This window comes from Pipra filicauda, unplaced genomic scaffold (genome assembly GCF_003945595.2).
Source record: "Pipra filicauda isolate LSUMZ 115617 unplaced genomic scaffold, ASM394559v2 scaffold1_size10287979_pilon, whole genome shotgun sequence".
Lineage (NCBI taxonomy): Eukaryota > Metazoa > Chordata > Aves > Passeriformes > Pipridae > Pipra > Pipra filicauda.
In genome coordinates this window covers 4,591,441-4,615,267 of record NW_024104310.1, presented here as the reverse complement: position 1 = coordinate 4,615,267, position 23,827 = coordinate 4,591,441, and the positions used below count along the sequence as shown (strand labels likewise).

General features: G+C 40.7%; 1 protein-coding gene, 1 long non-coding RNA gene and 1 other non-coding gene across 4 annotated transcripts; 1 reads left to right on the top strand and 2 right to left on the bottom strand.

The window, feature by feature from the left end:
- The first annotated feature begins 2,281 nt into the window (after positions 1-2,281).
- Positions 2,282-19,768, top strand: RAB18 (RAB18, member RAS oncogene family). Its single transcript, XM_027717406.2, has 7 exons — positions 2,282-2,413; positions 4,814-4,869; positions 12,668-12,729; positions 14,642-14,714; positions 16,447-16,565; positions 16,643-16,709; positions 18,191-19,768. Exons 1-7 carry the CDS (start codon positions 2,346-2,348, stop codon positions 18,367-18,369), a joined length of 624 nt encoding a protein of 207 aa, XP_027573207.1. The 5' UTR covers positions 2,282-2,345; the 3' UTR covers positions 18,370-19,768.
- On the bottom strand, positions 9,595-11,337 carry LOC113986035. Of its 2 annotated transcripts, none has more exons than XR_003540039.1 (2): positions 11,269-11,337; positions 9,595-10,082 (listed from the first exon to the last, which is right to left on the bottom strand). It is a non-coding gene; the product is annotated as an uncharacterized LOC113986035 (long non-coding RNA). The 2 variants fall into 2 exon arrangements; XR_005563333.1 differs by lacking the exon at positions 11,269-11,337 and adding an exon at positions 10,497-10,561.
- Positions 19,769-22,330: 2,562 nt separating the features above from the next.
- TRNAN-GUU lies at positions 22,331-22,404 on the bottom strand. The gene has a single exon. It is a non-coding gene; the product is annotated as a tRNA-Asn (tRNA).
- Positions 22,405-23,827: the final 1,423 nt, after the last annotated feature.

The window sequence follows — 23,827 nt, the reverse complement described above, 5'->3', positions numbered from 1 at the left end:
AGTCAAGTTGATCTGCTCAGCGCCTTCCTGTCAGAAATGCAGAGATCACCGAGAAGAAATCAAGAGGAAACAGCATAGCATTAAAAAAAAAATAAAAAAAAATCTCCAGTATTCTTCTAGGAAGACTAGGAAGGGAGGGCTAAGCAAGCTGCTATGGCTTGATGCTCCCACATCTAAGGTCAGGATCAAATGGGATAGTAAATGATAGAAAGAAAAAACCCTCCAGCCTTTTTCAAGGGATTGGGTTGGTTGTCATGAGTTAGTGAGGACTCCTGATGAGTGCTGAAAGGCAGGCAAGAAAAAAACCATGCACCTACGAATTACAGCAGGCTAGATATTTCTCCCAATTCAGAGACAGCTTCACTGAAGAAACCCTAAAAAAGTCTGTTGAAAGATGTCCTGATTATTTTACATCTTTCAGTGAATAAGTAATACTCTTGTTTTGAAGGAGCTAGGTCTGAGCTACTTTAATTATCCACTACCACTGGCTCCTGTAATAGGCCTGGCTTTCCAGAGTTAAAATAGATATATAGACAGCAAACAGGTTGACTGCAGCAGTCAGATCCAATCTCAGAGTAAGAGGACTACCTAGGTCCACCTGAGGGGGACAACATGGAGAAATACCTATTCTCACAGGGCATGCTTAGGAAAGTCTAAACCACCACATCTATAAGCATGAGCTAGGGAATTGTTCATTTAGGGCAGGTTTTGCTTTCTTTCTTGCAGCTGCTCATCATTAAGGTAAAAGATCTGAATGCCATCCTGACCAGCCCTCCATTTTGGGTGAGATATAGAATTATGATCTAAATCAGGACTAATATCCATATTGCAAATTTTGATTCTATGTCTTCAATAGAAAAAGTCAAATCTCCCTTGAACTCTCTGACTTCAAGGGATTCAGTAGCCTTAGTAGAATTCTTTGGTGCTTGGATACACCTTCCAAATTAAAATCCTCATCCTGTTCCATGCTAAGATCCCACAGCTCTTGCACACTTCATCAAAAACTAAACAGAGTATAGACACACTGCTTTCTTGTGTGACTGCAAAGCACAATCCAAACTACAAAAACCAAGTCACACTTTCAACAAATCTCAGATTATTCCTAATAAACAGGTACAGTCCTGTTGTAAACACAGCCAGCCATTTGCACATGTTTAATTATAGAATATGTCTACATAATTTAATAGGATAATTACTGTTATTGTACTCATCCGGGGAGTTATTTTTGTAAGGTAAGAGTCAGGAGAGCTGACTGAGATCCTGTAAGTGGAAGGAGCCAGGCAACAAAGAGGTTTACCACAAAAACACAAGAGAACGGTTCCTGTGTTGACCCTGGAACTCAGCTGAAGGCAACTGCACAGCAGAATCAGGACTCTGCAGAAAGAACTATTCCCTCTGCAGGCAGCATTCTGACAGAAACCACCACAGCCTCTCAGTGCACCTGCCTGGTGCAAACTGCTGACATAGCCTGATCTCTGTGTGACTGTGGAAGAGCCAGAGCTCGTTTAGGTGTGTGATGGAGTCAGTCTCTGGCCTGCCCAGGGGCTGCCCAGCTGGGCCAAGGTCTGTAGCACAGGCCAAGGACAGTCTCAGACCCACACCTGTGATATACTTCATTAGTTTTAGAAGGGTCGCCTGAGGTAGGTCTCAAGCTGTAACAGCAGGTTAGCTGAATTGGTTGGACTTTGTCACAGCAATCAGTTTTAGAAGAACATTTTCGGCTTTTAATGGGCAACAAAAGATTCTGCTAGCAGAAAAATATTTAGTGTCGCATACTAACTGGTCTGCACTGCTGGTTTGTGACCAAGAGCCCATTTCTTGGTAGGGGGCTCCTGACCAGCCACTTTCCTCGGGAGGTGGCTGCTGGCTCTGTTCCCGCACAGGGCGCTGGCCGGCCGCCAGCGTGCAGAATCACAGAATCAATTAGCTTGGAAAAGACCTCTGAGATCATCGAGTCCAACCTATGAACCGAACACCACCGTGTCAACCAGACCATGGCACCGAGTGCCACGTCCAGTCTTTCCTTAAACACCTCCAGGGGCGCCGACTCCACCACTTCCCTGGGCAGCTCGTTGCAATGTCTAATAACCCTGTGGCATTTTATCTCGTCCCCCTCTCCCCACACCCCAACCGCGACCCCAGGAACCCCTCTCCCCTCACCGCCGAGGGCACTGAGCAGCCCCCGGGCGCTCCCCCGCCCCGGGCCCCGCGCACGCGCGTCCCGCGGGATCCGTCCCCGCGCGCTGTAAACAAACAGCGGGCGGCCCCGCGCAGGCGCAGTGGAGCCGCCGCAGCTGCGCAGGGAAGCGTCGGAGGGTCGGGGCAGGTCCGGGGGCGCCGCCGGGATGGACGAGGACGTGCTGACCACCCTCAAGATCCTCATCATCGGCGAGAGCGGCGTCGGCAAGTCCAGGTGAGGGGGCGTCCGCCTCACCCAGCCTCTCCTGACCGCCCGGGCCCGGCCTAAGCCCCGCGTCGGACGGCGCCGGCTGGGCGCGGCCTGCGCTGCGTGGGGCCCGCGGGGGGAGCGCCCGCGCCCCTTCCCGGCCGGCCCGCCGGCAGGACAGGGGTTAACCCTGCTTCCTCCGCAGCCGCCGGCCCCGGTGTCTGCCGGGCCCAGCTGGAAACAGAGGCGCGGCGGAGGCTCTGCCGGCCCGGCCAGGGGCAGCTGGGCCGCCCTGTGCCCAGGGCACCGTTGTTTCCTGGGGAGATGGGTGCCCTTGTACATCTCCATGGCGCTTTGGGGTTAATATCTAGTCCATAATGTTTACATACAGAGTCACAAGTGACCCAGCACTGGATGCGTGCGGGGGAGCACGGGGAGGCAGCAGAGTAGTTCGGCCACAGGTTAAAAGGGATGTAAATGCAGGGCATCTGGGAATGTGCCACACTGGTAATTTTAGATTTGGTATTTTTACGGCAATAATCTTGGTCTTCTGCCGTGATCCTAAAGTACACAGAAGTTGCTGATTAGAAAAAGCCCCCGTATTTGTTAAAAATTTGCCAATTACTCATTTGAGGTAGCTGCTGAGTTGATAATTAGTACAATTAGTACAGTAGGCCTCTAGTGACAGACAGGATCTGAGCAAATTTCTTGTAGTTGAGGTCATCTCTTATATATGAGTGGCCATATGGAAGAATTTTTCCTGAGGCATATAAAACGCACAATGGTTTTGTTTACCTATTTATATACTTGTTTCTTCACATTGGAAAACTTGTTAAGAGAGGCATTATGTAGAGGAAATAAACTTGCTATTAAAAGACAACACTGCGATTGTTCAGGTACAGGAACTTAATATTGAACTGTTCCTGAATTTGTGCCCCTTACCTGTTACTTGACTAGGGAAGATCAGATGCTAAACTGGTACTAGCACAGTGTAGTAAATGGTTGGAGTCCTGACTTCTGAACAAATTCTGTCTTAAACCTGGTCCTTGTGAGTGTGCTGGACTTTGTAGATGATAGCTACATATGAAAGAAAGATGGGGATGGTAGAAGTTGGCTGTGCTTGGCATGCAGGACAGGTAAAATGATGATTTTATTCTAGTAGTAGTATAAGGTTTCCACATTCTGTCTGTTTTGAATGAAACGGGTTCTGGTTGTCACTAGGAATAGCTGCTTTTAAATAGCATCCTGATACAACCATCTGAAGGTACTGGTAAAAACCTATATGCTATGATTTATTTTAATTATTTTTTGGTAAATAAAGCTACCATTTGGTTTTGGGGTTCGGGAGTAGGGGAAAAAAGGATGATCTATGGTTAACTTTAGAGTTGCCACCCAGTGTCATTGAAATAAAGGAATGTCATTTTTTTTGTCAATGCAGGACTGTGTCCAAATGCTAAAAAGCACTTGACTGCTGAATTCACATGCAAAAAGAGGAGAGAGGAGTAAAGAACAGGGTGGGGGGGGAAGACCAAAAAGTAAATAAGGTTTTGTTTCCAGGCTGGGAATGAGTAGAAGCTGCTGGGTCATAGCAAACAGCTGCCTGCCACGTGGTAATACGCGCTTGCCACAGATGCCTAAGTCTGGTAATTTTAGAAACTATGCTGAGAATCTGTCTCTTGCAAAAATATTTACATTTGGCACAAGTAGAGTGGCATTATGGGCATTTCTTTAAGGGACCCTACACTACTACAGTGTGATGTGCTATTAAATCTTAGTTGTAACTGCTTTTCTATTGGTAGCAAACATACTCATCAGGATAGGGGGAAATGTGTGCGTGGAAGCCCTTATATACAAAAAGATACAAAATCATAAAACAGTGGTAAGCTAAATCTACTCTTCAACTTCTGTGTCTTTATTTCTGGTGGATGTTGTCCTTACTATTCCCCTGTGTGCCCAGTTCAAGGAGTTATTTCTGGGATGAAAAGCTGACTTGGAATTTTTTTCTCAAGCTTACAGAAATACTGTGAGGCAATATTGCAAAAAAACCAAAAAAGTACTACTTTTGTGCTGAATTCTGGGAGAAGAAGAATAGAGTAAGGTAGAGGTAAAATGCTTTGAGAAGCCAATCGTGTGACTGTTCAGGCAACTGATTAGACACCTTGTGTAGTACTTTGTTTTCAAAGAGGCATACTTGGTAACACAGGCAGTGAGGAGCTGAGGGCTCAGAGAGCAGAGCATGTCAGCTGTATTCTTTCCATGTTCCCTTCTTTTTTTCCGTAATTTCTCTCCTACGAGAGACAATGAGCTGTGTTTTTGTTTAGCTGTGTGATCTTGCTGTTCCTTTCAGACTTGAGATTTGTAGACTTCCAGCAAGCTATGAGTATGCTGCAGTAATAGTATCTCTTATTTTTCTTTCCTCCCTATCAGCCTTCTGCTGCGGTTCACAGATGATACATTCGACCCAGAACTTGCAGCAACAATTGGTAAGTATGTACTGATACTACCTCAGAAAAATTCATACGAGTTTCAATGGAAAACTGTAGTTTATTCAGACATGCCTGATGTGAAGTTCAGACATGTCTGCCTTTCTGTAATGCGGGGATGACGTGGACACAGTTTTAGTATGTCATGCTCATTGGCGTAGGGAATTGAATATACTGGCCTGTAGTTGTCCCCTTTATGCCAAAATTTATCCTTGACTGAAAAAGCAGATATGAGTGGCACCCATCACCATGCAAATGGAGGTCATAGGTGTGGTCAGGGAAAAGCTCCAGTGGAGTAACCTGCACTTCACCGTTTGCAGCATTTTGAGCTAAAATGGAAATGTAAGAGCTACTGTTAGGTCTCCTACTGATTTATCTCTGCAGGATAGCTCTAAAGTTATTTAAATAGTTGTGTTGCTGTCCAGACCTTGTAATGTGATACTTAGTAGCTATCTTAAGACTGTTTAATAGGGGATGTTAACTCTTGCAACTTCTGACAGTACTAGGGTGTACTGCGCTCTGTGTACCTTCTGCTTTTCCTCTGTAGGGAGGAAATTACAATGTGCCTTTTTCTCTTCTACTTAGTGATCAGCTCCTTCCCAGCTAGGCTCTGAGAAAAGTGGAAGAGAGCCAAGAATCTAGAGCTGCTGGGAAAAAAAGCAGTGATGTGTCATTGCTGTGCTGGTATATTACCTATCATGTAGGTCAGCTGTGCTGGAGGAAGGTGGCCCAGAATGCAGGACACCCTATGTAGATTGGTTGTCAAAGGAGCAATATGAAACTTATAAGAATGTGATGCAACTCTGTGCCAAAGTAATAACTGAAATAATGGAAAACATTGAAATTATATTTTGAATATTCTATATTAAAAATGTATAATACTTCAAATATTACTATTTTATTATATAATATCTAATACAATTAAATATTATATTTCAAATATTATATAGTCAGATATATTGAAAATAATGAAAAAAGGGAGATACTTTTTCACACAGTGCATTTCAGTTGCATTTTTGGCTTTCTCTGTTGGAAGAGTTCTATTCAAGAACTTATACAAAATTTTGTCTTTGAGTTCAGCTGTTGGTAAACAAATCCAGCTCTAATTGATTAAGAATTCTATAAATAGATCTATTTTTCATTAATGTTAATAAAATACAGGAGTACTATTTCATATAAAGCACTGAGCAGCCAAGAGGAGGAACGTGGCCTATTTTTGTTCATTCCATTGCTTGTAAAAAATGAAGTTGTGCAAGGAGCCCCACCTCAGTTTATGAGGGAGGATAGCATGGAAGGAAACAGGAATGTTATAGATCAGGTGGTGAAGATGACAATCTTGTATTCTAATCTAATAGTTTTGACACTGTGTATACTTCATATCCTCTTACTTTCTTGATAAGTCAACCATATGGGCCAGGAAGTTAGTACAGAATAGCTGCTTCAGCTTTCGTGATGTTTTGGATACCAGTAGGCTCAGCGTGGGCATCTTTATTGTTGGGGGTTTTTTTGTTTGTTTTTAACTGTGGGTTTTTTTTTTCATTCTGCTGTTTGCACGTGATATTTTTTACCACTGACATCCACACACTATTTGAGAAACAAAGGAATTATTTCTTGAAGTAATTCTTCCTCTTTGCGTTTGCCAAAATGCACAAGATCAAGTGTAGTAGCTAATCATTGGTTATTGCAAACAATTCAAAGTTTACTGCTGGCAGGTCCTACCCTGCTTTGTTTCTGATGTGGAAAAGGAGGAAGAGTACTCAATGTGAGCATTACTTCAGGTAGAGTTTGATTTCTGAAACAAATACATTCATCTGGAATGAATGTCATAATTTGGCAGGAAAAATCAGTTTCTAGAGACTGAGCAAAATGCTGGCGTAGATCACCCTGTTAGGCCCCTCTAGCTGATGTTTATAGTGTTGTGCAGGAGAGCTACTGTGACCCCAGCTGTGGAAGTCCCATAGCATGGTGTGTGGAGCACTCATTAGGGGTAGCAGATTAACTTTTTTTTTTTCACTTAACTGGAAGAGGACAGAATCTAGGTGGTTCTTACTTGTTTTCTTGTTTCCTGCAGTGGCATTGCCATTTTTCTGGTGAATGTATTTCTAAGAAGCAACATAGCAGCTTTAAATTCGGGGTAGGATTTGTTGTTCATACAGATAAAGCAACTGGAGTGAGCTCTTAGAGGTAACTGTTCTGTGCTGAATGAAGACAGATCCTAGATGCCAAATTCAGGTACTTGCAAGATAGTGAAATGTTAAAACACCTTGTGAGTCTCAACTTGGAGTTCTTTTTTTGCTAATTACACCCTACTTGTTTTGAGTTTGGGGACAGAAGAGGTTTTTAAGCCTTTCTTGTTGAAACTGAATAGTATGGTGCTTTTCCAAAATCCAAGGACTACAAATAATGTCTTCTTTCAATGTGATCCACATACTGACTGCTGAACTGATTAAAGGGACTGTATTTTTTTATTTGGATTAGAAAGCGAAGTGATGACATGTCTGGTTTACTTAGTTTTTTTTTTTAACATATAGTAAGAACTGCACACAAAACCACAATACTGAGGGAAAGTCTTGACTGCAGTACAATTGGACCCCTGAAATGACCTGTTGAGGTGTACCTTATCTTCATGCATTGCACAGACCTACTGGGTACAATTTAAATGAAACCCAGAATGATTGTTCTTTGTGGGCTTCTCTTCAGAACTTTGTAAAAATCCTATGATATTCTGGGAAGAATAAGCTGCTTTGGGCAAATAGCTTCACCTGGATTAACAGTGTTTCAGTCAACCTAGCAGATTACCTGTCCTCCTTGCATTCCTTGGAATTGCTTGTTCATTGGGCTTCATCACATGGATCTTACCAGAGTATATATACCCCAATGTTTTCTGTTTTCCTTACTGCTCATGCTTGTCTTTACTTGCTTGCTCTTGGTATGAAAGATTCTAGATAAGTGTTCAGTGCAATCCCTGTTTCATAAATGAGGTGATGTATTGCACAGATCTGATGTCTCTTAACTTCTTAGCTTTCCTTGCATTTGGAGTCCTCTAGCTCTAAGCTGTCCAACTTGTCACTTACCTGTAACACAAATACTACACTCTAGCTGATTTTGCACTCCTGTAAATCCAGCATGGCACACAGGCCTGTGTGTGAGAGAAGTATCAGTGACAAAGCTATTCCTTGTGGACTGGAAGTCCATAGTATGCTGGTGTGCAGTGCTGAGGCAGTAGGTGTTAACACACGGGAGTACAGTCTATATACAGTGCTGTCTTGTTTCTGGCTGCCTTCCAAGGCATGGTGGAAAGCAGTGTCAACTTTCTGCTGTCAAGGGTAGAAACATCACTCTTGGAAGCTCAGAACTGACACCTGTCACAAACATGTCTGTATTTCACTGATGTATTTAGAGAACACAAGTACCCTATTCAATTCAACAAGATTTTCTTGAGCCTTATTTTTTTCTACCTATCATCTTTTATGGCAGAATGACAATCAAAACCACAGTTATTTAAAAGTTTTCTTTTTGTTCATTGACTTATGTATGTGTTGAACTCCTTGGTTTGCTAGAATTATATTTGACATGCCTTGATCACTTTAAAGGATATATCTTGGTGGGCTATTAGTTCATTTTCATACTTTTGCTTTTCAATTACCAGTTTATTAGCAATTTTAGTTTCTTATTTTACTTGCATCACTCATGCAAAATTAAAAGTAAATTTTAAGCCAGCAGCAAGGCTAACAGAAAGATGTATATACGTTTTCCATTAAATGAAAATTGCTGAGCTGTGCAAGCACAAGATACTAAATCTGTTTACTGAATGGGAGAAGGATACCGTGGCTTCAGAATACACCTAATAAGTTTATCCTAAGGAAAAAAGTTTTGTTTCTTGAAACTGCTGTGACATACCTTGCTTTGTAAAGTATCCAATAGACTTGTAATACCTGCAGTTACAAGTTCTGATGCCAGGCTAATGGATAAAAGAATGCACTGTGAACTCTGGGACATGCTGACTGAACAATGGTGATTTTTGCAGTTTAGGGGAAGAATTGTACAATTACAGTGGAAGAAAGAGATTCTATTAGTCTAAAAGCTCCTGCTGAGTGCTGAAGAATGGACAGGACAGGATGTTCTTTGGGATCAATTTGTGTCAAATTGCTAGCATAGCAGTCTTCTGTGAACTAGGTAAAGTTCCAAGAACATGTGTTTAAAATAAAGTTAATAGCAACTGTTCTTTTCTGTGAACATAACTCTAGAACTCTTGTGCATGCCACTGAGCATTATATTACTGCAAAGTTAGGGACTAGGAGTCTTAGTCCCTGAAAAAAACAAAGTTCTGTTCAGTTACTGCAAAAGTTAGTGTACTTTGGGAAAATTTTGCTTGAAATAAAGAGTATGAGCTTCTTCCAGTGCAGAATGTTGTCTGAAAATCACCTGACATATCTGGTAACACTAGTGAGCTGAAGCTGTGAAACAGTGGAATAAAAATTGTGTTTATATTTTTTTAAATAAAGCTCTTTTAGACTTCAGTGCAACTAAAGTTTAAATCTGCTTATAATGTGCAGTTTCTTAGTCATCCTATATACTCTTTGTGACTTTAAGTTGAACATGTTTTGGCAACTGTTTGCACTTTTTTGTAATCTGCATGACCTTGGGAATATAAATGCAGCACACTTATCACAAAACCCTACTCATTTTGTGTTGGAATAGATAAATTCTTTTTCTGGTAGCAAGTGTGATGGCTGCCATTTTAATTTGGAGTGCAAAAAGGTTGCTGTTGCATTTGAAAGTTGTTCTTATAAAGGTATCAACTTTCCACAGTTATTTCACTTCAGGGCTGCTGCCTGGTGGGGAGTGAAAGTCCCTCCAAAATAGCTGAAACATACTTCCAGTTAGTTACTTGCTACTAGTAACCTAAGGATTGAATTACAGCATAATGGATCATAACTGTACTCAGCCTCTCAAACTGAGGTGTGTTGCTATATCCTTTAAATTTGCACAGTCACTAACGTCTTGTCCTCCTTGGCTTGAGTATTCTGCAACTTGTTCTTGAGCAAGTAATAGGCTGCTATTTCCTGTGGGGGGAGGACACGTGAAAGGGGATGAATTTTTAAATGTTGAGGTAGATGATTGAACAGCAGAACTGTTATCATGTTGTCACTTTGGTTTTTTTCTTGGTCACTGAGCGTGGTATTGGTGAGTTCATGGTGTTGCTCGAATCCCTGTAAGAGGTAAATAAATATCTCTTTAAATAAATAAATAAGTGTTGAAATAATCCAAAGCTTATTTGACATGTTTCATAGAATCATAGAATTTTAGAATGTGCTGAGTTGGAAGGGACCCATCAAGATAATTGAGTCCAATTCCTGGCCCTATGTAGGACACCCCAACAATCACACCATATGCCTGAGAGTATTGTCTGAACCCTTCTGAACTCCGTCAGGCTTGGTGCTCTGACCACTTCCCTGGGGAGCCTGTTCCAGTGCTCAGCCACCCCCTGGGTGAAAAACTTTTCCTGATACCCAACCTAAACCTCCCCTGACTCAACTTCATAAGGAGAGAGACAGAGACCACATGGAGTCTTGTGTATTTGTAGAGTTCAGTTTTCCCTCCCAGGCAGGATATCCGGGCAGTACCTTCAAGGCCAGAGTGAGTTGTGCTGTAGCCAGTCACAGGCTACAGGAGTGTGGTGTGGGCGGGCTACCAGGCAGGTCTGCCTTGTCTGGCGGCAGGGCCTTCAGCTCTGCATGGACTGCAGGCCTTGCCTTCTGGCTCTGCCCTGTGCCCTCAGCACAGGCCTTGTGTGCAGGCCTTACCATGTTCCTGCAGGTCTAGGCCCAGCCCTTCCCCATATGCACACACACACGGTGCATTGGTTCTGACCCATATCAATAATTCAGTGAGATTCAAATCCAGGATCTCACATTCCACCCCTGGGTTGGGACAACCACTGGAATCGTATTTAATTGGATTTTCTTCTTCTTGTAGCAGCAGCAGTAGGAGAACCTAGCTGACAGAAGTAGTACAGAAGAAAGAGGAAAGCAGTGGGCAATTGTTATACTACTAAGCAAAAAAAAAAAAAAACCCAGGCATTCAATCAATATTGAAAATCCACTCTATGCAAATCATTATCTCCCACCCCTTCACTCTTTAATATTGCAAACGAGATGTAATTCAGAATGTGGGTAGAGAGTTCAGGAACTCAGTCTTGTCTGTTGCAGTGACTGGAACAGTTCTTTCACTTTCATCCATGGACAGCATCCTTTTTCGGTGATGTGCAGTGCTTCAGAGTCTTTGCTTATTTAATAATACACTCAGCATTAGACAATATTAGAAAACAAATAAATACACATATCCCAGACCACCCTTGTCCCTCCCAGAACAGGGACAGAAGACAAAAGAATCCACCTCCGCCCAGCCACGCGAAACCTTGCTGAGTCAGGGTATATAGGTTCTCCGGCCGGAGTGAGTTAGGCCTCCACCCGGTTACTAAGCAACAAACGACTTAAGCTGTGTGACCGCTAACACCTTACCTCTTCCTTTGCAAAGACAGACTTTAGCAAGCGGGGTTTTTTTTCTTTTCTCCTGGCAAAAACTGTTTTTTGCCAGGGGTTTTATTTTCTTTTGCCAAACTCTCTAATTTTTTGCTGACAATACCAAATTTTGCCAGTTATTCCTCAGCACCTTTTCTGAGGGCTAGGAAAACTTAAAAAGAAAAGAGAAAACAAAATGTTTCCAAAGTTTTTGCAGTTGTTGAAATATTGTCCAGAAGTTGACATAATTTAACAAAATAAGTTTCTCAGTCACGAGAGTGGAGAGATCAGTACCTGTCCCTCCTTTTCCCCTCATGAGGGTGTTAAAGATCTCGATGACGTCTGCCCTCAGTCTCCTCCAAGCTGAACACACCAAGTGACCTCGGCCAGTCCTCGTGAGGCTTCCCCTTCAGACCCTTCACCATCCTTATGGCCCTCCTTTGGATGCTCTCTAATGGTTTAATGTCTTTTTGATATTGTGGTGCCCCAAACTGCACACAATATTCAAGGTGGGGCCACCCCAGTGCAGAGCAGATCAGGACAATTCCCTCCCTCGACTGACTGGAGATGCTTTGCTTGATGCCCCCCGGACACGGTTGGCCCTCCTGGCACCACTGACTCATATTCAACTTGCTGTCAACCAGGACCCTCAGGTCCCTTTCCACAGCTGCTCACCAGCTTCTCATTCCCCAGTCTGTATACACAACCAGGGGCACCACATCCCAGTTGCAGAATCTGGCACATGTTAAATTAGTGTAATCTAATGTTATTTCTCATAGGATAGCAGTCATGTACTGCACGACTCTCTGCCTATATCAGTTTGCCAAGCTTGATGAGACTTGGTTTGAGATCGTGAAACAGAGCAAACAGCTACCTAAATGCAGCTACCTTCATTAGTTTTAAAGTATATTGTTCTTCAAGGCCAGGGGTGTAAGGAAAACATGTTTGTGAGTAATGAATAGAAAGTTAACCCATTTGAATTACAAACTTGAAAATTTCTCCTGGAATTTGTGCTTTAATACAGGAAATGTAGTAGTTGCCCTACTTCCATAAAATATTTTGAGTCAATGGCTTAAAGACCCTTAGGCTTTTGGAAAAACCTGTCAGCAACAAAATGTTGCATTTTGAGCAAGGTTCATAAATAGCTAATGAAACTTACTCTTCCTGCTTATGTCAAAACACAGCTTGTTTTCCAAGTTTGATTTTTTTTTTTTTTTCTCTTTCAAAGATAGCTGTAGTATGTTTGAAGAACTAAAATATTTTTCCTGTTCTAGGTGTGGACTTCAAGGTGAAAACTATTTCAGTTGATGGAAACAAAGCTAAACTGGCAATATGGGTAAGTCTCTCCCGAAGTTCTTAATGTATTGCTTTGCTTTAGGAATAGTGATGGTTTGTATAATGTACAGTTTGTATAGAATTCTTTTCTATTAATATGAAGGTGATTTGGAGAAGTGGGAAGTTAATACTGCACCATTCAAAAGGTAGAATGAACTGTGGGACAGCTGGCTGGTGGGGTGGTTCTGTTGCCTGTGAGCTACACTGACTCCAGGTCTAGTTGGGATAGGAGTAGAGAAGAGAAGGAATTAAATGGTACTAAATCAGTCAAACTTTAAAAAAGTGAATGTAGCCATTCCTAAGTGTTTTTAATGATTTTAATTGTTCAACGTCTAGAGACTTAGCCCTCACTAATCTGAGACATCCCTGTCTATATCACTCTTATCTGTACTTGACAGATTTTAAAAGGGTGAACTTCTTTACTAAATTTTGCCTATAAGGTTAGGTTGTGTATTAGGTTAGGAATTACTGTTGCATGCTCAAATGTTACCTCTATAAAACCTCATAGCCCTCATACAAGGACATTTATAGGCTCAAGGTTAGAGTTATTTGTAGCAGATGCATCTGACAGAGAGACAGTGTTTGTACTCATAGCTTTAGCATATTTAACTTCTACTTCAGCTAAAAGTAGAATTTCTGCATTTATGACCATGAAGAAAGAACAGGTACTTCAAGCTATTTTTTAAATATTCTCCATAAGCCTACAGACTTATGTGACTTGAAGCATCTCTTGAATATTCAGACCCAGTTGTGTTGTCTTGTAGCAAGAATAAAACCTTGTTTCTCGTATGAGCAAGATGCTGCACTTTTTCCTTTCTTGGGAAGTAGTAGTGAAACATGAAATATGAATTGCAATACTTGTATTGCTTTGAGGGCGGTTCATATCTCAAGTAACAAACAGGATTTATGTCTTAGTTACAATAGTAATGATCACTAAAATAAATGAGTTTGACAAGGAAAATAACTGAAATAGCTTGACAGAAAAAAAAGACACATAGGAGGAAAACAAGACTGATAGCAGAATGATGAATGATAATGGGATGGAAAATATTACATAGAACTAATTTAGGATTTATTTTTTTTCATATTGGTAAATATAAAGAAATAATCCTGAGGTAAACTGGAAAAGCTTGTAAATGTTCATCATTACACAGAAGCAGTTTGAGATGGCTGGGATTGACTGAGTGGTTTGTAGAATGTTGGAAGTCCAGTTTTGTTATTCAGGTTCTTTGTCACGGAATCCCATGTTTCACGTGTCACTTCTCACTTGGGTAAATTGATTAAATATTCTGTGCATAAAGTCTGCAATAAGTGTGCTCTATAACTTAATCTATGAAAGAAAAGATAAGAAAACAGTAATATTTAGGGGTTTTTTTGCAGAGCTTTTGGCACTTTAAATTTGAGGCTGTAAACTCAACTTTACTTAAAACCAGAGAAACCTGTTTCTCAGAGAAACCACATTTCTGCTTCTGCTCTGTCATAGTGTGTTAATGCATTTACCCTGACACTCAATCAAATTTAATTGGACCAAGCGATTGAAGTGAGGGAACTGTTTTTGGTGCCATGGGTGTGATGCTTGTTACAAAACCTTAGTTAGTACTGCAGCTATGCTGCTCATGCTGGTTGCTGCAGTACTAGGTGCAGAACAAATGCCCTTGCAGAAATGGCTATCTTACTGCCATGTAGGTCAGTTATTTACTGCATTTAACAATTAGAAGGTGTTTCTCAGGGTAGATTACATAATAAAGTTAATGTGTAGTAAAACAGCAGGAGAAGGAATAAACTCAGCTAATCTGGTAGTGAAATACACTTTTAAGTCTTATTTTGTTTGTTCATTAGAAGCAGAATACCTGAAAGCTAAACTAGATGGTGCTCAAATTCTGCATAATGGAACTTTCTGATTGGCTTTTTAGGATACTGCAGGTCAGGAGCGGTTCAGAACATTAACACCCAGTTACTACAGAGGTGCACAAGGTGTTATCCTAGGTAAGTATAGCCTTGCATGCTATTCTGAATGTTTGTGTTTTTCATGCTTGGGAGTTACATAAACTCATATAACCTTTACATAATATCTAATTGGTATTAAAAATCATTGCACCTGTGTGGAACAGTTCATATTAAAGCATCTTGATGTCTGACTTCTTTCTCATGTAGTTAATCTGACCAGCGTGAGAACCTCTGATTTTTGCACGAGATTAAAATCTACTGCTATTTGAAAGGATAGCTTGGAGCTGTGGTCCCTGTGCTGTCAGGAATTTGTCTTTTATTTATTTCCTTTTATTTTTGCCTGTGTTTACTAAGTCCAATGTAAAAAAAAAAATACTCTCCTCAGTGTATTCTCTCTGTATCAGTATGTATACAGCTTTCTCCTTCTCTCTGTTCTTTTTTTCCTAATGAAATTTATATAAACACTGTGGAGTCTGTCTGGGATTTTTTGTTATTTGTCTCCCTATTCATGTGATGTTACACAGTCGGAATCACTCAGAAAAGACTAGCTGAGCATATAGAAAGTACCAATTTGTGTGGGACAAACCCAGGCAAAACCCATAATTGCAGCTTCAGAGTGAAGTTTCAATTGCTTTTCCTTTGTATATGGAAACGTGTTATGTAGGCACTGAGCTCTGAAGTTCTGCTTCTCCAGTGCTAGAAGTGAGGAGCTGACTAAAGTAAGGGCAGGGAAGTTTAATTTTTTTGAAGGTGCACCTGACTTGAGAGAATTTTGGTAAGACATTGTGTCCAGTTAAATTGTTTAACTTGGAATAACCTCTGTCATGTGACTTCTTGATAGGTTTTATTTTGTATGTACCTCTTCCCAAGTCTGAGTTGCATTGCATTCCTGTCAAGGCATGTCTTGTCAAGTCACCTAGTTTCTGACGCTGAAACTACCACTTAGTGTTGAAAACTGTGAAAGTTATCAAGCACTGTGGGAGTCAAAAGGTTCTTCTGTTGAGACTTGCCCTCCCATTTTATTAAATACCTCCCGACTATTTCTTTGTTATATTGCTTCCTAAAAATGCAAGCCGAGTTGCAGATTTGATTGAAACAAACTGTTTATGCCTGTCTGCACATGGGATGTGAAGATGAAGGAAAAATACTTTCATAGCTTGAAATGCTAGCTATTAGTTATTGGGTAGTGGATTTTAGAGTTAGGTCTGCTTTTTTTTGTCTGCCCTTTCTGTTCCTAGCATGGCTTACTGCTTATATTTCATACAAATACTAAATCATTGAAGACAGTAAAATACTGAAAACTCGGTAGTTCACCACTATTTGTGAGGATTTGCTGATGTGTTTATTTTTTAGCTAAATCAGTAGCATAGCAGGGGTGTTAAAACAAGTCTTAATTATCACTAATTAGTTCAGTGCTGGAGGTCATGCCATAGTTTTTGCATAGCTGTGGTGTAGTGATGTTAGTAAGTATCCTATACTGGGATCTGCAATTGCAGAATTCTTTGGAGAATGATAGTCTCTAACCTGTAAGATGGGGTGTCTCAAGATAAATTAGTCTAAGCTCAGTAGTTGAATGTTAGAGTTGTTCCGCATCAGTGATTTGAGCTGATGGATGTTCAACTTTTTCCAGTTATTGGTGTAGAAAGTAGATTGGAATCCTTGGGACTCCTTCAGTTTTCTAATTCAAAAAGCCATAATTTTGCTCCTTTTATAACGTAAACTGTCATTCTTTGAAAAATATTGTGGAAATAATATTGTTAATATCTTTCAGTTTATGATGTCACGAGAAGAGATACTTTTGTCAAGCTGGATAACTGGTTAAATGAATTGGAAACGTATTGCACAAGGAATGACATAGTGAAAATGTTAGTTGGAAACAAGATTGATAAGGTAAGCCAAATTCAACTGCAGTAAGTAAGTTGGTGTATTTTGTTAATAATACATATTAATGCTATGTCTTATTATAGGAAAACCATGAAGTTGACAGAAATGAAGGCCTCAAATTTGCAAGAAAACATTCCATGTTATTCATAGGTATGTTATAGGTATTTGCAGAGATCTCACTTGATTTTTGTTACATAATGAAAAGTACCACTTCTGTAGTCCTTGCACACAGTCCAGTTAATGATATTTCCCAGCTGCTGTAGGTACAAAGATGATGGGTATTCCCAGTTTTCAGAATTGTCCTTGAATATGTCCAGGTACCTATTCTAACTGTGAATGAGTATACTGAAATACATAAGGATTAAGGACAGAATACAGGCTGTGCCGTAGCCTGATGAAACCTGTTTTGGGGTTTTGTCTGATTTCTTTTCCCAGCTGACTTGCTGAATAATAACAGAAGCAAAATGCAAGAGGGAAAACTGGCACTAGTAGCCAACCTCCAGTATAGAAAAATAGCTGGTAGCTGACAGAAATCTGTATTAGAACTGAGATGTTAAAAATAGTTAGGTATATCTTTAACTTTTAAATGGTGGGTGGGATTGAATAAGGACGTAATTATGACTGGAGCAGATATGTTGGTCTCATCTTGCTGCAAAATGAAATGGGTCTTGTAGGCAAGGCCTTGTAATGATAAATTAAAAAATGGTTGATGAACTGACTCTTTATGCATGTGTTTATTCCATGTTTCTCTTAAGGATCAGCAGGGATTATTTTATAGGATGATTCCAGTAGCAAAGCAGTTCATTGATGTGTCCTACACTTGGACTTATGTTCTTCATCTCTGACTAATGACATATTTTTGTTTAGTACCCTGCTGTGTTTCTTTTCAGCTACAGTGTCAGATGTGGAAATAGAAGTTCAAAGTTGAGGCACAAGCTGTTAAGTGCATGAAAGATGACAAGCAAAATGAAAATTAGACTATAAATATATGTATATGTGTGTGTGTGCATGGTACATATATTAAGTATCTGCAAGGCTGTGTAGATGAACAGGGCAAGCCCTAGTGGAACTGAACGATTTTCAATGGTGTCTGTTGCTCTCATAACCTGTGAGCAGATTTCTTGGGCTTGATCAAGTAAGGCTCCTGAATGAAATTACCTGGAATTCTGCTAACTACAGAAGAAATGAGATCCCTTATTGCTTTTTGTCAGATAGGTTTTATGACAGAGACTGGTCCAGAATCCTACAGTATGGATTCTTGCTTCTTACGGTATGGTAGTATTGCAGTTCTGACCAACATACAGAACAGCAACCAGGTTTATCAGACAAGAACCCTCCTTTTTCTTACTGGAGTGCTTTCCACAGAAGAATAAAGCTAAGCTATAGCTGCCTCCATATACTCTGGTGAGGTTCAGCTTGAAAGCTCTTCTATTAAAAACTCTTTTGAGGTGCTGCCTTATGTGCTGACATAAATCTGCATACCTGCTAATTTTGGCGCTGTTATGTTTTTGTAGAATATATCGTAGAAGGTTGTAAGTGTAGGTCGTAGGTTAAGACTTAACTGAAAGAGAACTACTAAAAAAGTTACACAAAGTTGTGCTAACACTTGACTTCTTGTGTCCCCTTTCCAGAGGCAAGCGCAAAAACATGCGATGGAGTACAGTGTGCCTTTGAAGAACTTGTTGAAAAAATCATTCAAACTCCTGGACTGTGGGAGAGTGAAAGCCAAAACAGAGGTGTAAAGTTATCAAACAAGGAAGAAGGATATGGAGGAGGAGGAGCATGTGGTGGATATTGTTCTATGTTATAAACTTGGGGAAGCTTATTCTTTGCATATTTAAACAGATAGTGACATCTTTCTGTACATGAAGTCATTAAATGCTATTTTTAGGGACCTTGCAGTTTGCACATATTTGTTTTGTATCATGGCAGTGAACACTTGTAGGAGAAATGTTCTGCAGCTTTCCCAGTTTGAAAATGTTATGGTAAGCATGCCCGATTTGCAATCTTCAGGTTTTTATAAGTAGCATAAATAACGTGCAAGAAAAAATGCACTAAAAATTTTACAACTGTATACATTAATTGTGTAACTATTCTAAACAAATCCATCTAACAAACACATTACTGCATTGTCTGCTCTTTGTCTCATTTTTAAATTCTGTTGAAATTATAGAACTATATAGTGTGCACAGATCTTGCAAACAGTGTGAGCTATAAATGTTACATTTCATTTCTTCTAGTAAATGCTTTTTTTATGGTATTGAAACCAGCAGGATTATACAGTTTTTAGACAAACCTGCTAAACTTTCAGCAGAGCTGTCTAAAATACAAATTGGCACAGGCCGTAGGTATTGGCACCTTCTTGAAGAAATGCTTTGAAAGCTTCCTTTGCAAAGCTGGAGAACGCCATGTTTTCCTTTTAATCATCACTTCAGTTGATGGCTTAACTGGAGTTTTAATCCTGTGATATTTATATGCTAAATTTGTGGTACTCTTGCATTCTAGTTTTTTATGATGCATTCTGCTCTAGACTCGCTGCAGAAAGTCTTCATTATTGGCAAGGGGTCTGAGTGATGTCTTTGTTCTTTCATTGTGAATCAATTTGCCACACCTCAGTATGGATTCCTAATTTCTGAAATGTTTGTAATATAAGTTTATCTCAACTGTAGCTCACTGTGGCTGTGAGATCTCTATCACGTCTACTTTATGCAGCTACTTGTTCAAAAATAAAACTTCCTGTCACAGACACTAAATGGGAAGCTATAGGGCTTCTTGATCTCTGTATGAAAAAATACTATTGCAATGAGTATTCACTTGAATTTACTGTATCAAAGCCAATGGTTTGTTTCAGAAGACTTGTATAGACTTAATAAATTTTTTTCCACAGTATTCGACTTTTTTAACCTCTTCCTATTGCGGAGTTGTATATATTCTAGCACATGTAGTTTAAACTGTGTCACTTCTTTCCTACAAATTATTTCTTATTGCTAAAGGACAAGACAAGGATGCTGTGTTGTGTGCGCTTTTGGTTTTTTTAAATAATCGCTGTAGTGCAGTTGATAACTGAACTATTAAGCAGTTTCTTGTAAATATAGTGAATGACAGTACCTTTAATTACTGCAAGGTTTTGTCTGAATGTCAGCATACATGATCTGTGTTTTGCAACAGGTCTTGGCTGCTTCTGTTAAAATACACATTATTCACATGAAGATTTTGTTTTCTATTTTGTTTTATACTTGATAGAAAACAGTACCAGAATTTGAAGACTTAACCATGCTAGTTGTTTTTACCAAATATTGTATCTAGTATTGTTAATGTAATAGGATAATTTAAATATGTAAATGTAATTAATATTAAATATACATAAATATTGTATTAAAATGCTAGATTTGCACTACTATTTCATGCAGAATATATGGGCTGAGTAAATCTTGTTTGTTAGCATTGAGGTCAAAGAATTTTGGGCTTTGTAGGCTAGCAGCAGAGGAAAGTGGTAGGAGCATTAAAATTCTGAGTAACTTTATTTTCTCATCAATAGTTGGCACGTTCTGTAGTGCTGGCAGATGACTATAATTTATTTCCATATTTGTTTGACCCCTAGTCTAGATGCATCCCTTTGTTGAGAAGAGACTTAACTTTCAGTTTCTCACAAAAGGTCCTTTTATCACAGGACCTGGATTCATCTTTAATTCTGTCCTTCCCAGATCTGACAGCTTTTGTCAGAGAGAGGGAACAGCAGGGCACTCTGAATAGTGGGTATTGTTCTGCAAAAGAATTAAGTCATTTACTCCTTATTCCATTGCAGAATATTTCTGGGGAGAGGAGTGTTCTGAAACAGCATATTTACTGTGACTGTGAGCAGTTAGATTTTTTTTTTTTTAAAGCAGATGTTTTAATTGACTTGCAACTAGCTTGACTGTCTTCATCTTTTAAGCATGTTTCGTTACATCCCTGAGAAATGGTTTTTCCTTTCATCATTGCTCTGTCAAGAAGCTGTGCAGTCAAATTCTAGAACTCCTGGGCTCTAGGTCTTTGTGTTAGACGCTAAAAAAAAAACCAAACTCAGAAGAAGACTTAAAATAGAAGTCTCTAATCATGATTGGAAGGAAACGCTTCTAGTGTTTTCATCAGCTCTGAATTTACTTCTGGGAATACGTCTACTTGGATCCTTTTGACAGAAGTGCTTGATTCCCAGTTCTTAATGCTTGTCAGGCTGGAATTTCTGAGGAATGTGACTATCCAGATGTTCTTGACGGCATGAAACTTGTTCTTTAACACAGTATTGAGAATCTCCAGATCTAGCTACTCTAGGTTTAGGGAAGAACAGTAGCAGCCCCCCAGACTGTGAAGGCAGTTTTGGTAATACCTTTTATACACAAAATATAAAATAGAAATATTATAATGCACAGTATAGTAAGCATATCTAACTATCAAACATACTTTATTAATATACTTGAATAAAATGCATAGCATAGAAATGTAATGTATAAATATTTTATATTGGTTAGAGGTTATATATCATCTCTGACTTTCAGCTTTAAACATAATTGTTTTAATTCGAGGTAGGTATGAGAAAGATAACAAGCCTGTGGGCAGGTGTTGTCCAGGAGGACAGAAGTAAGGATGCTTATGGAAGCAAGATGGAGGGAACTTGAGGGAATGGCCTGAAGTTGTCATGGGAGATTTAGGTTGGATATTAGAAAAATGTTCTTCTTCACCTAGTGGGTGGTTGGGCACTGGAACAGGCTCCCCATGGAAATGGTCACAGCACCAAGCCTGACAGAGTTCAAGAAGTGTTTGGACAATGCTCTCAGGCACATGGTGTGATTCTTGGACTCATCCTTTGCAGGGCCAGGAGTTGGACTTGATGATCTTTGTGGGTCCCTTCCAACTCAGAATATTCTGTGAAGAGTTGAACCTTATATACTGGTAATGCCTGAGCTTGGTATGAAATGAGAAGCTGAAGTTCTACGTAGATTGGGTACTCAGGGTGCCAGAAATCAGCGATTACATTTGCCTAGATGTGATTTGACTTTTTTTTTTCTCCTGAATAGAACGCTGAACATGGAGTGGTTGAGGTTGAATGGGGGTTCTGGTGGTCATCTGGTCCGACCCCCCTGCTCAGGTAAGGCCACCTGACTCAGGACCATGTCCAGGCAGCTTCTGAGTATCTCCAAGGAGGGAGAGGAGACTCCACCACCTCCTTGGGCAACCAGTGCCAGTGCTCAGTCAGCCTCACAGTGAAAAAGTGTTTCCTGATCCTCAGCTGGAACCCTGTCTGTTCTGGTTTATGCCCATTGCCCATCCTTCCACTGGGCACCATTGAAAAGAGCCTGGCACTATCCTCTTTGTACCCTCCATTCAGGTATTTATATATATTAATAAGATCCCCTGTGAGCCTTCTCCAGGCTGAACAGTCACAGACCAATCATCTTTGTGGCTGTTCCTTTGGCCCTCTCCACTATGTCCATGTCTCTCTTGTACTGGGGAGCCCTGAACTGGACGCAGCACTCAAGCTGTGGCCTCTCCAGTGCTGAGCAGAGACTAAAGATTGCTGCCCTTACCCTGCTGTCAGTCTGCCCTCTCACAAGGACACTTTGCTGGCTTGTGTTCCCTCGGTGTCCGCCAGAACCCCCAGGTCCATTTCTGCCAAGTGGGGTGGCCCCAGCATCTACTGGTGCCTGTCATCGTTCCTTCCCAGGGATAGGACTTGGCACTTCTCCTCCTTGGGCTTTATGAGTTGGTTGTTGGTCCTTAAAAGGGAGTTCATCCGTCCCTGGGTGGGCTCGAACCACCAGCCTTTCAGTTAACAGCCGAACGCGCTCTCCGATTGCGCCACAGAGACTGATACAGAACACCTTTCAGAGGAGCTGAATTCCTGACTCCGTGTGGTAACTGCTGGTGCTGGTGTCCGTACATGCTGAACAGCGAGAGACTGGTACTGCAGGCACACAGCTGCAACAAACCTGATGCGTCAGAATACAGGGGGAAGAAATGCTGTTACTCCTGGGGGGAGATTCTTTTGGTTTGAAGTAGCTGTGCCTCACCGCTTACCTCTCAAGGGACAGGAGGGCTTGGGGTCATGTGCTAGGCTGTCTGCTAGTGGTTCTGAGGTGGGTTAACAGCACTATTTCTCTAGCCAAAGGTACAGAAAGGCCCTGCAGTACCCATGTGCATGTTAATGCAATTAAAGCAAAACAGAGGTATGCTTCAAAATATGGATTGAGAGACATCCAAGATCCTGACTGCAGAATTCTTAGTGCATCTGCAAACTGGGGATTAGAAGTGAGAGAGCTGTTGGACAGGTCTTAAACAGGGAAGATTTCATAGTGAAACTTGCATTTTTATTGTAAGTTTCATACCTCAAACAAAGCACTGATAACTTCAGTGTGTAGAGGGCATATGAATTTTTTACTGTTATTAATCAGCCAGGAAAAGATGGAGCCTTCTGATCTGTGTGCCCTTGTGTATTGATGGAAACCAAAGGATATAAAATACTGAGATACATGACAGGAGCTGAGTTCTGTTCAGCTAGTGAATCTCTGCTTGATTGATGTCTAGTTTCCTGACAGAAGGAAACTGTTTTAATATCCTAGCTTGTTGTTGTTGTTCATTTGGTGAAGGAAACATAGCAAAATGTTGGTTTGAAATTGCTTTTAAAAGTTAGGAAACTTAATCTCTGCAAGGCTGTGCTTTGAAGTGCTGCTGACAGCGCTTTTGGTTAAGTGCTCTTGTCATTGAGCTGTGCAAGCGTAGAAGATGTGTGAACTTTAGAAGGAGCTGGAGCAATTTTCTTTTGGAGAGATAAGAACTAGTAAGTGGAGAAAAATGTACTTTCAGTAGCAGCAGCAGGTGGCTTCTCCTAGTGTGGATTTTGACAGTGAACTGCTTCCTTTCCTCTGCTGTTTTAAGCTGTACTGCAAGGGAACGTATGCCATGGACCTCAAAGCTGTGGGGAAGGTCTGTCCCATAGTGCACACTGGGGTTTTGTTCCTCCAGCTGCTTCCCTCAGCAGCTAAATGGGGTGGTACTTGGCTGCTGTCTGGCCTGCACATCCTGGTGTCCTGCCAGGATCCCTGGTATGAGGCAAAGGTAGAGATCCAGGTTTCGTCCTGAGCTGAATTTGGAGGGTCGCTGGGCTGTATGGACCTGGGAGCTAAAATGTCCTCATGAGTAGAAAACTTTAAAAGTTGTCATAGGGAACATAGGGAGGAGTCCAGAAAGTTGCAGAGCCAAACTCACTCAGTGCTGGACCTTGAGCTTTTTAG